At 40.6% G+C, this 12,048-nt stretch overlaps 1 protein-coding gene across 1 annotated transcript in view; it reads right to left on the reverse strand.

The window, feature by feature from the left end:
* Nucleotides 1–12,048, reverse strand: part of GNB5 (G protein subunit beta 5) — a 92,470-nt gene that overhangs the window by 54,853 nt on the left and 25,569 nt on the right. Inside the window, exons 3-4 of the mRNA XM_040342691.1 lie at nucleotides 6,248–6,384; nucleotides 3,340–3,381 (exon numbers count right to left, since the gene is read on the reverse strand). Coding sequence (XP_040198625.1) covers nucleotides 3,340–3,381; nucleotides 6,248–6,384 — 179 coding nt within the window. The remainder of the gene's footprint in view (nucleotides 1–3,339; nucleotides 3,382–6,247; nucleotides 6,385–12,048) is intronic.

Genomic DNA, 12,048 nt, shown 5'->3' on the forward strand with positions numbered 1-12,048 from the left:
AATGAAAGAAAATTCAGTTCCCTTTTTAAAATGAAAAGGTTACATCTAGGGCAGTGGTTGTCAACTTATGAGCTAAAGGGGGTCTCAAATGAAGTCCTTGACTTCACCAAAGGGCTGCACATAATGTTTAACCACTTAAGACCCGGACCAAAATGCAGGTAAAGGACCAGGCCCCTTTTTGTGATTCGGCACTGCGACGCTTTAACTGACAATTGCGCGGTCGTGCGACGTGACTCCCAAAGAAAATTGGCATCCTTTTTTTCCCACAAATAGAGCTTTCTTTTGGTGGTATTTGATCACCTCTGCGGTTTTTATTTTTTGTTTCTTTGAGACTGGGGAATGCACAGACTCCTGGAAAGTTACACCCACTACATTCCCAGGAGTCTGTGCGGTGTAGGTTAGGAAGCATTAAGCACCTAGGTGCAGGAAGTGGGAAGATTAACTATTCTGCCTAGCAACAACACTTTGAAGGCATCTAAAAAAAAAAAAAAAATTTCTTAAAGGACTAATGAATTTTTTTTAAAACTACTGATGTAATGTTATATTTATGGGTGGAACTCCACTTTAATGTCACCCCAAAGCACCTTGCCAATGCATCTGCATAGCAACACACCACAAGGCATTATGCATTATTGCGCATTATGGTACGCTGCATCATATAAATGCTGCAGGCTTGATTTTCTATGCATTCTGGTGCATTGCTAGCTCATTTAAATTGATGGGATGCCTTTACGCACAGAACTAACTCATACCAACATGTGTACATTAACGCAATGCACCAGTGTGAGTGGGCCATGAGGTAAACTGGTTCTGCTAAGTAAGGGAGGGATGTACTAAAACAGGAGAGTGCAAAATCTCTTGCAGCTCTGCATAGTAACCAATCAGCTTCCGGGTTTTATTGTCAAAGCTTACTTGAACAAGCTAAAGTTAGAAGCCGATTGGCTACCATACACAGCTGAACCAGATTCTAAGTGCTCCAGTTTTAGTAAATCTCCCTCTATGTGTTTAATAACAGATTATAGATGAATCAGTTGCATGTTTCTTTAATAATCGGTATAAATATAATAAAAATACTAACGTTAACAGAATTGATGGGTTGTACTGCTTTGCCTGTTTGATCTGTACCCACAAAGATAATTAAACCAATAATATTACCATGAAAAGGGCCACTTGAGAAGCAGTGACAGATGAAATAAAAACCTGATGTATTGATCTTTTATAATATAGCTGAATGTAGTGTTTATCTGTAGTACGTCATTGAGAGAATTATTCGTGTTTTATGCTCTAGATGTTTATTTTTTTAGATTTTGATGTGGTTAATATGATAACTACAGACAGATTGTCCAGTGTTTGTATAGGTGTGTACAAGTGACATATAGTTTGTGCTGTGGGAAATTCATTGTTGGCTGTAAATGTTATATGATAGTCTGATTATGTTTCGTTCCTATCACTGATAAATAGAAAGGTTGCTATTAAATATCCCTGGGAACCAGCTACCTGTTCTGTCAGTTCTAAGCCACTGGGGTTGATTTACTAAAGACAAATAGACTGTTCACTTTGCATGGGAAGTTGCACTTTGCAAGAGACTTTAGCCCAGAACATAGTAAATGAGATGAAGCTCTGCTTTCCATTGCCCAATCATGTGCAAGCAAAAATGCAGTTTTTTTCCTTACATTTTCTTGTACTATTTTTTTTTCCTTGCACTTTTGCTCTTAGGCTATGGAAAAGCCCTGGGGCCATTATAAAAAGAATTACAGAATTCTGAGTTTGAAAGTCAGAATTCTGAGATTAAAAGTCAGAATTCTGAGTTTCAAAGTCAGAATTCTGAGTTTTAAAGTCAGAATTCTGAGATTCAAAGTCAGAATTCTGATATTCAAAGTCAGAATTATGAGATTGTGTTCTGTTATCTATGGAAGCTGTGCCCCCCCCCACACACACACACTCACACATAAAATACACACGCTTTCAGCATGACTCTTTATGTTGGAGCAGATGACAGAGAAGGAGGATAAGACAGCAAATCGAGGAACTATTAATACAGTAGAAGAACCAGAGAGCCCAGCACTGCCTGCTTCCCCATACTGTGTGCTGTAACTAAGATAGATTTACATATCCATATACAGAGCAGAATACATGTATGTCTGCAGAATGATGGTCTGTGGGTGTTACTATATTATTGCTAATTGCTCCTAAAATCCTCCTAATAGAGACTACTATATTTATAAACTCAGAATTCTGACTTTGAATCTCAGAATTCTGGCTTTAAAACTCAGAATTCTGACTTTGAATCTCAGAATTCTGACTTTTAATCTCAGAATTCTGAGTGTGAAACTCAGAATTCTGACTTTGAAACTCAGAATTCTGACTTTTTTTTATGATGGCCCCAGGGCTCTTCCATATTAGGCAAAGTACATTTAACAGCCTATTAATTTTAGTAAATCAACACCACAATCTAGCAGAGCATGGGTGACAACTTCTATCAGCAGTATCCATTGCATAACTTTGCATAAGAATATAGACACACCGAAAAACGCTGAAAAATATTCATACTTTCTATAAAAATTGTCTGATAACTGTATGCCACTAAAGCACATGATGGCAATATTGGGTACATGAATGCATTCCACTAAGGTGCCACTAAGTTTATGAGAGGAGGAGTCTTAGTTTGTATCCCCTACAGCAGGGGTGCCCAACCTTTTGAAGCACGAGGGCCATCTAAGCGACTTGGTAACTGGTCGTGGGCCACAATCAGCAGAGGGGGCGGTGACAGGTTCATGTGGCCCGCTGAGCCCTCTGATGTGGCCCGTGACCTCCTGCTCTGGGATGGAATAAAATAGAATAGAATACTGCAACAAAAGGTAAGTTTATTACTAAAATCCCAGTGTATATATGGTCATATCTGTTCTTCAGTGGTTACTGGGCTGCTTTCAAACTGATCCACAGGTGCAGAGAAGTGCACCTGTGGCTTACCTGATCTGAACCATAGACTGTTATTACCTGCGAGTTTGGTGTGCTGAGAGTAGAGTGGGCTCTATAGAGCCGAGTGGGCTGCTGTCCACCCGCTCCGCTCATTGTGGCCCGCGACCGGTTACCAAGTCGCTTAAGTGGCCCTTGCTCTTCAAAAGGTTGGGCACCCCTGGTCTACTTGTAAATGTGGAGAAAATTTTAAAAAACTGTAAATAAAGGGGGAATATAAACATATATGGAATGCTGCTATTATATGTATTACCGGTATACAGCCATCAGAATAAAATACATTTCATAACATTGGTGCTATATGATGCTGTTATTTTCTATCAGTTGTAATAGGTCTTCATGCAGTGGCAGCAGACTACTGACCTTGTTTGTTGTAAAAGCATCCCACACAATCACTTTTCCATCCTGTATAATAGAGAAACACGAACAAAAAGGAAAACAAATTAAAAATCCACAAGTAAATGAGATTAGAAATCATTATATTTACACTGTTGATTTGGTCTAATGGGTGTCCCTATGAAATGTGCATAGATCCTCAGTAACTAAATGGCTTAATTGTTTATTCTAAAGCCACTGTATAGAGTTGTGGGCTCGAAAACTTTAAAAAGTGAAAGGGCATTTTCTGTTGGCCACACACATTGCAATTGTCAGACATTTTTGATGCAGCATGCAAATTTTTTTTTCCAACCATAGAAAAGCAACCCACCGCTAAAGCTCGCCATATACATAGCAATTAGATCAAGCCATTGCATGTTTAATATTTTTTTTTGTCAAAATCGAAAAGCAGTAGTCAGTAGCGACATTAAATAGTGGCTTTGATCAATGAAACAATATAAGAATGAATTTGCCTTGTGTAGAAAAATCTGATTGCTTTTAATGAAATTTTCTATCCTGAAACTGTCAATGTATTAGACAACTCAATTAATCAAATATATGTATTTGATCAAACTCTTTGGGGTGGGGGAGATTGCTTGGTGACAATGCTGGTGTGCTGCACTTTGAAAAGTCCTGCATGCTGCATCTTTGGTGCAGTTTCTCAAAAGCGCACCAAAAAGCCACCTTCCATTGTAAGGTGGGAACGCATCAAAAGCTCATCAGTGTGAAAGGCCCCTCAGGCCCCGTACACACGACCGAGTTTCTCGGCAGAATTCAGCCAGAAACTCGATCGGAGCCGTATTCTGCCGAGAAACCCGGTCGTCTGTACACTTTTGGCCGAGGAAACCGACCAGGATCTCGTCGGGCCAAATAGAGAACATGTTCTCTATTTCCTCGTTAGTCAATGAGGAAACTTGGCTCGCCAAGATCCTAGGCGGCTTCACAAGGAACTCGACGAGATAAACGATGTGTTTTGCCCGTCGAGTTTCTCGGACGTGTGTACGGGGCCTCAGACAAGAAGTGTGTTACTGGCCATTTCACCAGCTAAAAACAAAGAAAAAATTAATAAAACTAAAAACAAAAAGTTAATGTAGTCACCTCATCTAAGGGCTGGTAAGCTTCAATACATTACATTTTAGTTTTTTGGGTTTAGATACACTTTGAAGACTAAGATTAGTTTTAAAAAAATCAGCAAAAGAGACATTATTAATAATTAGTGTGATGTATGCCTAGTGCTGCTATCTCGTGGATTAGGTAAAATCCTTCTCCTCTGATGCCCCCACACCCGTCTATATTCTTCTGGTGCAGCAAAGAGTTTATAGAACTAAGGCAGCAGGGACAGTCACTCATCAAGAGTCAATGCCTTTCCACCCAGCTTCTCAATTCATAAAAGCTGTACTGCAGCTTCTATGAACCAAACATGATCTGTGAATGAAGGATGGGTGGATGATGGAAAAGTTCACTCCCTCCATTCATAAATTGTGTTTCAATCATAGCAGTAATAGTACAACTTCTATAAGAGAAGTAGCTAGGGGGAAAGGGTGGACATAGTTGAGAACTCTTGATGTGTAAGGCAGGCCATACATGGTGCAAATTTCTTTCCTGCAACCAGGGCAATCCCTCCAAGAAAATCCGGCAGGCTGGTTGTACCCAAGTTGATCAACCGATCAACTTGGTACATTCAGCCTCCCCATTAATGGTTCTCATTTGGGCAGGTTCCTGCTGAACAGGACGAGATTTGAACAGTGTATGGCCTAACTGTCACTGCTCACTCAGGTCTATTAATCCCCAATGCACCACAAGATTATGTAGAAAGTGGGCATCGGAGGAAGAATATTTCACTTAAATCAGAGACAGCAGCATATGAGACACATCACACTGATGGTAAGCAATGTCCCTTGTGCTGATTTTTTTAAGTAAACTTAGGCATTAATACAATATTTTGTAGCAATAAAGGATACTGGGCCATATTCTTGAAGAAAGTAGGCGGGGGCGGCGCGTAAGCCATTTACACTCCGCCGCCCCAACCTACAGGAGCAAGTGCTGTATTCCCCAAACACTTGCTCCGTAGTTTGGGGCGGCGTAGTGTATTTGGCCCGGCGTATCCCCGCGTAAATCCAAGGGGGCGGCTTCTATTTAAATTAAGCGCGCCCCCGATTCTAACGAACTGCGCATGTGCTGGCTTAAAATAGCCCAGTGCGCATGCTCCAGTTCTCGGCGTAAAACGTCAATGACGCCGACGTGTGCATCATTGACGTAAAATGGTATTCAAGAACGACTTAGTAAAACGACGTACCCGACGGGAAAACACGACGCGGACCCAACGCCATACTTAACATGGCCTACGTGGGACTGGCGTAAGGTTACCCCTCATATAGCAGGGGTAACCTTACGCCTACGCAAACGACGTAAGCGACGCAAATTCGTTCGGGAATCGGCGTATCAGGCTCATTTGCATAAACAAATGAGACCTGAACGTAAACGCTTCCTAGCGGCCGGCGGAGTAATTACATTTAAGATCCGACAGTGTAAGTGACTTACACATGTCGGATCTTCAGTGTATCTATGCGAAAATGATTCTAAGAATCACTCGCATAGATACACTGGCCAAAGAAGAGCGATACGATGGAGTATCCTGAGATACTCCATTGTAAGTTTACTCAGAATATGGCCCACTGCCTTTAAGTCTTTTGTTGCACAGCAACTAAACATACTTAAAACACCCACATCTATGAATGCCGACAATCCCACATCTGCGTCACATTACTATTTGCTAAAAATGATACATGAATCATGTTACGCTGTGACATCTCTGTGGGCAAAAAACACATTTTGACATTGTTAACATTGAAGTTTTTAGTCACACCCTAATTACATAAGGCTGAAGTATCTTTACCTGGGATGAGCTCACAATCCTCCGCTTGTCTTTACACCAATCCATGCAGAGAACTTTATTGCCATGACCCTTCAATGTCCTCCTTGTTTTCATGACAAACTGGCCCAGGGACTCCACACGTTCTGCAACTTGATGTACTACAAACAAAATTGTATTATTAATAAAGATAGAAACAATTGTGTAATTATGGATAGACAATCAATCTGATGCTTTGTGAGATTTGTTTATAGGCATAGTTCAAATACCAGCGGTTGTATGTCATCCGTTCAAATCAAATACAGAAAACTAATCAGAATAGGAAATTTTAAAAACTGCACTCAAGAGCCGGTCTGGAAAGGAGATTCCAAAAACACATTTTTTTAATATAACATAAAATTCAAGCCACTTTGTTATATATTGTTATTAAATATTACTTTTCCATTTCAGTCTGTAGTAGCCATAATTTTATAAAACTGTCAAAAGATGTAAAGCTTTCTTGCGACATGGAATCCTAGGTACATTCTGTACGCTGCTTTCATTTCCTTCTTGTGATTTGCTAATTCATTTCCCCGAATTTACACAAAGCTGTAATTCGAATTACACGCATCCCCAGTTTAATGTCGACGAGTTTCTGAACACATACACTTTACAGTTGGACATACACCCTTAAAGTTTGATTTGAATGGTCATATCAGACCACAACAGACCACTCGATCTTGCCACCATTGAGTCAGCAAATTTTGTTTAAAAGCCTTTAAAACTTTGTCCAAACCTGCCACTTGAATGGAATCTAACGCCCCGTACACATGGTCAGACTTTTGACCGGCCAAAATCACATTCGAATTCCGACGGATTTCCATCGGAGTAAAAGAGAACATGTTCTCTATCTAAACTTCGATGGAATTCATCTGAATTTCCGATTAAAAAAGTTTGATGGTGCATACACATGGTCGGAATTTCCGATGGAAAAAGTCCGTCTGACTTTTTCCATCGGAAATTCCGATCGTGTGTACGGGGCATAAGATGTGTTAAACAGATTTCTGTTGTGCCTAGAACATGCAGATTAAAATGATGTCTGATTTTAAATGCTGTGAAGAGGGCCCCACGAGTCCCTTAGGTGTTTGACTCATTGGGAACGAGACCTCCAACTCGAACTGACGCTGGAAGACTGTTCAAAAATTCTCACACTAGCCTACAAATCCCCATTTCCCTTAAATATCAAGAAACCGGCTATAAAATAGTTAACCGTTGCTATCTTACCCCTGCTCTACTTCATTAAATATACCCAACACTTTTTTGGCACCACAGTACAGGTAATGTGACATGTTACACATTTTCTGGTCTTGCCCAGTGCTCCAACCATTCTGGGCCCAGGCTCATTCTATAATACAGAAGTTTACCGACCGAGCCGACCCCTTCACTACTATCTTCCTAACAATAATAAATACTAAACTTTATTTTATATAGCACCTTCAAAGCATTTTACAAAGAAATACATTGGATAAAACAAAGGAAAAAGGGACAATTAAGTGAAAGCCTGTCTAAAGAAAAAAGTTTTTAGGTTTGATGTCAATGAGTTTAGAGAAGAGTGAATTTCAGAGTTTTGGAGCATATCAGGAGAATGCATTGTCTCCCACTGAGTGTAGGTGAGTAGAGTGGACACACAGAAGACCTGAATTTGAGGAGTGGAGGTTACGAGGGGGGAATAAGTTGATAAAAGTTCAGAGAAAATGGGCTGCCAAGCCATGGAGAACCTTATTGGTGAGCAAGATGATTTTAAAGTCTACTGTATGTGAAAGCTGACAGCTAGCCAGTGCCAGGACTCCAGGATAGGGGTAATATGATCACTTGTACTAGGTCTAGTCAGAATTCTGGCTGCAGAATTCTGTACATACAATCCATTATTAGACACCTGATTAATGCCCCATGTTCCTGTATCCCCACACTATGCAAATCCTCTACACTACCCTCCCTATCACTTTGGTTTCACAAAATCAAGGACATCATTAAAAAAATGGAGAGCCTGACAGGTGGATTAAGGGATATGGAAGAGAAAATTTGTAAAATGTGGTGCCACTAGTCAGCATATACATGCACTTGGACCACAGGGGACTCTGACCCATGACCTTTATCGTACAATGGTAAATGTGTTGATATTTGACCCCTACACTATGTCCTAGACAAGAGTTATATACAATCCTGTACATACCCTTTTTCAAGGAACTCTGAATGTTGAATTTTTGTTTTTTGTATTTTTTCATATTTCAGGGTTTTGTTGTGACTTTAACTTGTTTTTGTAAACATTGGAAAATTTCTACTAAATACAGAATTCTGCGAAACATTTCGAGGATACGTCACTATTCACATCACTATTTCACCTCTACCTATCTGTGGAGTTTGTAAATGTTTTAATTTTGTGTGTCTAGTCACTTTTGTGACTTTCTAGTTTTGTACTTTTGTAATTATATATTTTTTTGTAATAAATTGTTAATCTTTTTATAAATAAGCATTTGTTTCTGGGTACCGCAACAGTCCTACCACCACTGGCAATAAGGGCACTTTTAGGAGTACCGGTAGTCCCTGATACATCTCTGTCTTCCTTCTTTAAATACAAAATGCAAACAAACTTAGAATTTTGTTTAAGGAAAATTCTTCATCCTGTTCTTTCCCATCTTCTTATCTCTACAGTCAACAACGAATGTTCATTTGACCCCACTAACCATTAGTAAATCAAAATAATGCTTTTAAAAACAAAAAGTTTCAATCAATATTCTACTGGTATATGGCCAGTTTTAGGCCCCTTTCACACGGGGCAGACTCCGGTTAGATCAGCAGGGGATCTGTCTGCTGATCTCCTGCTGATCTGAACACAGCGAATGCATGAGAGGTCAGTGTCCGCTCTGCATAAGCTGGCCCACTTTTCTTCAGACCAGCAGATGTAAATGGACTCTGCTGTCCGTTTACACCCGACTGCCCTCTGATCCAATCTGCCTAGAGTAGACTTTTTTTTTGTAGCTGACCGAATCGGATTGGAGGTAGGTAAGTTTGTGTACACCCGCTGTTCCAAAGGGGTGAATGGAGGGTCCGATCAGGTCTGCCTGAAAAATTGACAATCAACCTGATCGGATACTTCATGTGAAAGGGGCCTTATGCTCTGTACACACGATCAGAAAATCGTACAAAAAATACAGATTTCGGAGCAATCATACGATAATCTGATCGTTAGTACAGAGCTTTCGAGAGCCGATCAGGACAGTTCATACAATATTATTTGATCGGACATGCACAAAAAAAAAAAAAATTGTACGATGCCAGATCGTACGATTTTCATTTAACCAGTACAGCTGTCATTCGAAAATGTAACACAAATGCATTACAACATATGACATCACTTCCAAATTTATATTCTGTAGTACGCAAATTTTCGTGACTTTAATAAACTCATCAGATTCGATCTGAGATGAGCATGCAAAAAAATGGACGATCATTCTTCCGATAATCTCATTGTGTGTAACGGACATAAGGCTCATCCTTACCAAAAAGGGATGCAGAGACTGCAGTTTTTCTCATTACAACATAAAGATTACTCAGGTGATTGTAATGAATGCTGGATCTCCCATTCAGAGGTCAGTTTGAGGCTGGGTTCACACTGATACGACACAACAGTGATACAACTTTCATCCTACTTTGCTCTGCGACATCAGTCCTACATCGGTCCTACATTGGTCTGACATCCATCCGACTTTCATGAACAGGATACTACTTTGATCCGACTTTGTGATAGTCTGACTTGTTCTTTGACCAATCAAAACAATCCCAGAGTGAGATAAATTCCCTTTACTGCTGCTGTAATCACATGGTAAGGACAAGGCTCCTACTTTGATCCGACTTCAATGATATTCAATGGGCTGAAGTAGGATCAAAGTCGGACCAAAGTAGTACAGGGCTGGGTTCACACTGATACGACACAACAGTCCTACAACTTTGCTCTGCGACATCAGTCCTACATCGGTCCTACATTTATCCTACATTGGTCTGACATCCATCCGACTTTCATGAACAGGATACTACTTTGATCCGACTTTGTGATAGTTTGACTTGTTCTTTGACCAATCAAAACAATCCCAGTGTGAGATAAATTCCTTTTACTGCTGCTGTCATCACAATGTCGGATGGTGAGGACAAGGATCCTACTTTAATCCGACTTCAATGATATTCAATGGGCCTGAAGTAGGATCAATGTAGGATCAAAGTAGTACAGGGAGCATTTTCAAAGTCGGACCGACTTGTGTAGGACCAGTTAAGACGACTCTCATAGGGAAACATTGATTTTCACACGTCATGCGACATGAGCTCCCAATGTCAGAGCGTTTGTCGGACCAGTGTGAACCCAGCCTGAAGGAATAATAAGGCAAGCATGAATTACTTAAATTAGGCTGGGTTCACACTGGTACGACAAATGCTCCGACATTGGGAGCTCATGTCGCATGACGTGTGAAAATCAATGTTTCCCTATGAGAGCCGTCTTAACTGCTCCGACACATGTCGGTCCGACTTTGAAAATGCTCCCTGTACTACTTTGGTCCGACATTGATTCTATTTCAGCCCATTGAATATCATTGAAGTCGGACCAAAGTAGGAACCTTGGGCCAGATCCACAAAAGGGATCTACTGATACGCCGTCGTATCCCTGTTTCTATCTATGCGGCTGATTCATAGAATCAGTTACGCATAGGTATTCCTAAGATCCGGCAGGTGTAATAGTTTTACACTGTCGGATCTTAGGATGCAGTACCTCGGCCGCCGCTGGGGGCATTTCTCGTCGAAATTCCGCGTCGGGTATGCAAATTAGCACTTACGGAGATCCACAAAGCTTTTTCCCTTTGTTTTTTTTCCGTAAGTGTTAGTTTGCCGTCGCAAAATTAGGGCTGCTTTTACAAAGTGTAAACTTAGTACACCATGTAAAAGTAGACCCTTCTTTCCCGCGTCGCTGTCAAATTTAAAAAAACAAAAAAAATTCCCGCCGCAACTCTTTTTTTTTCTTTTACATCCGTCGCGATTCTCGAAACTCGGCGCAACGTAAATCTGCGCAAAGCACGTCGGGAAAATCGCGTCGGGAGCATGCGCAATACGTCCGGCGCGGGAGCGCGCCTAATTTAAATGGGACTCGCCCCATTAGATTGCGCCGGACGGATTTAAGTTACACCGCTGCAAATTTCTAGGTAAGTGCTTTGTGGATCGGGCACTTAGGTAGAAATTTTGCGGCGGTGTAACTTAAATCTGAATATTTAAGTTGCGCCCGTACGTGGATCTGGCCCCTTGTCCTTACCAATCCGACATCTGAAATGTGATTACAGCAGCAGTAAAAGGAATTTATCTCACTCTGGGATTGTTTTGATTGGTCAAAGAACAAGTCAGACTATCACAAACTCAGATCAAAGTAGTATCCTGTTCATGAAAGTCGGATGGATGTAGGATCAATGTAGGCCCGATGTCGCAGAGCAAAGTAGGATGAAAGTCGTACTGCTGTGGTGTAGTATAGTGTGAACCCAGCCTAAAAGAGAAACCCATCACTATATTCAAGTGAAAAAGTCCTTTGAAGTAAAACTACATTGGCTGAAAAAATTGGAAGAATACATTGCTGAGGTTTGGAAAGCTTTCCAAACCTCAGCAATGTATTCTTCCAATTTTTTCAGCCAATGTAGTTTTACTTCAAAGGACTTTTTCACTTGAATATAGTGATGAAAAGTGTTTTGAATACCAGTCGTTACATTACATTGTTCTGGGAAATTTTCAAGCTTTGATAAACACCAACTTTGATA

Source organism: Rana temporaria, chromosome 3 (assembly GCF_905171775.1).
Source record: "Rana temporaria chromosome 3, aRanTem1.1, whole genome shotgun sequence".
Classification (NCBI taxonomy): Eukaryota; Metazoa; Chordata; class Amphibia; order Anura; family Ranidae; genus Rana; species Rana temporaria.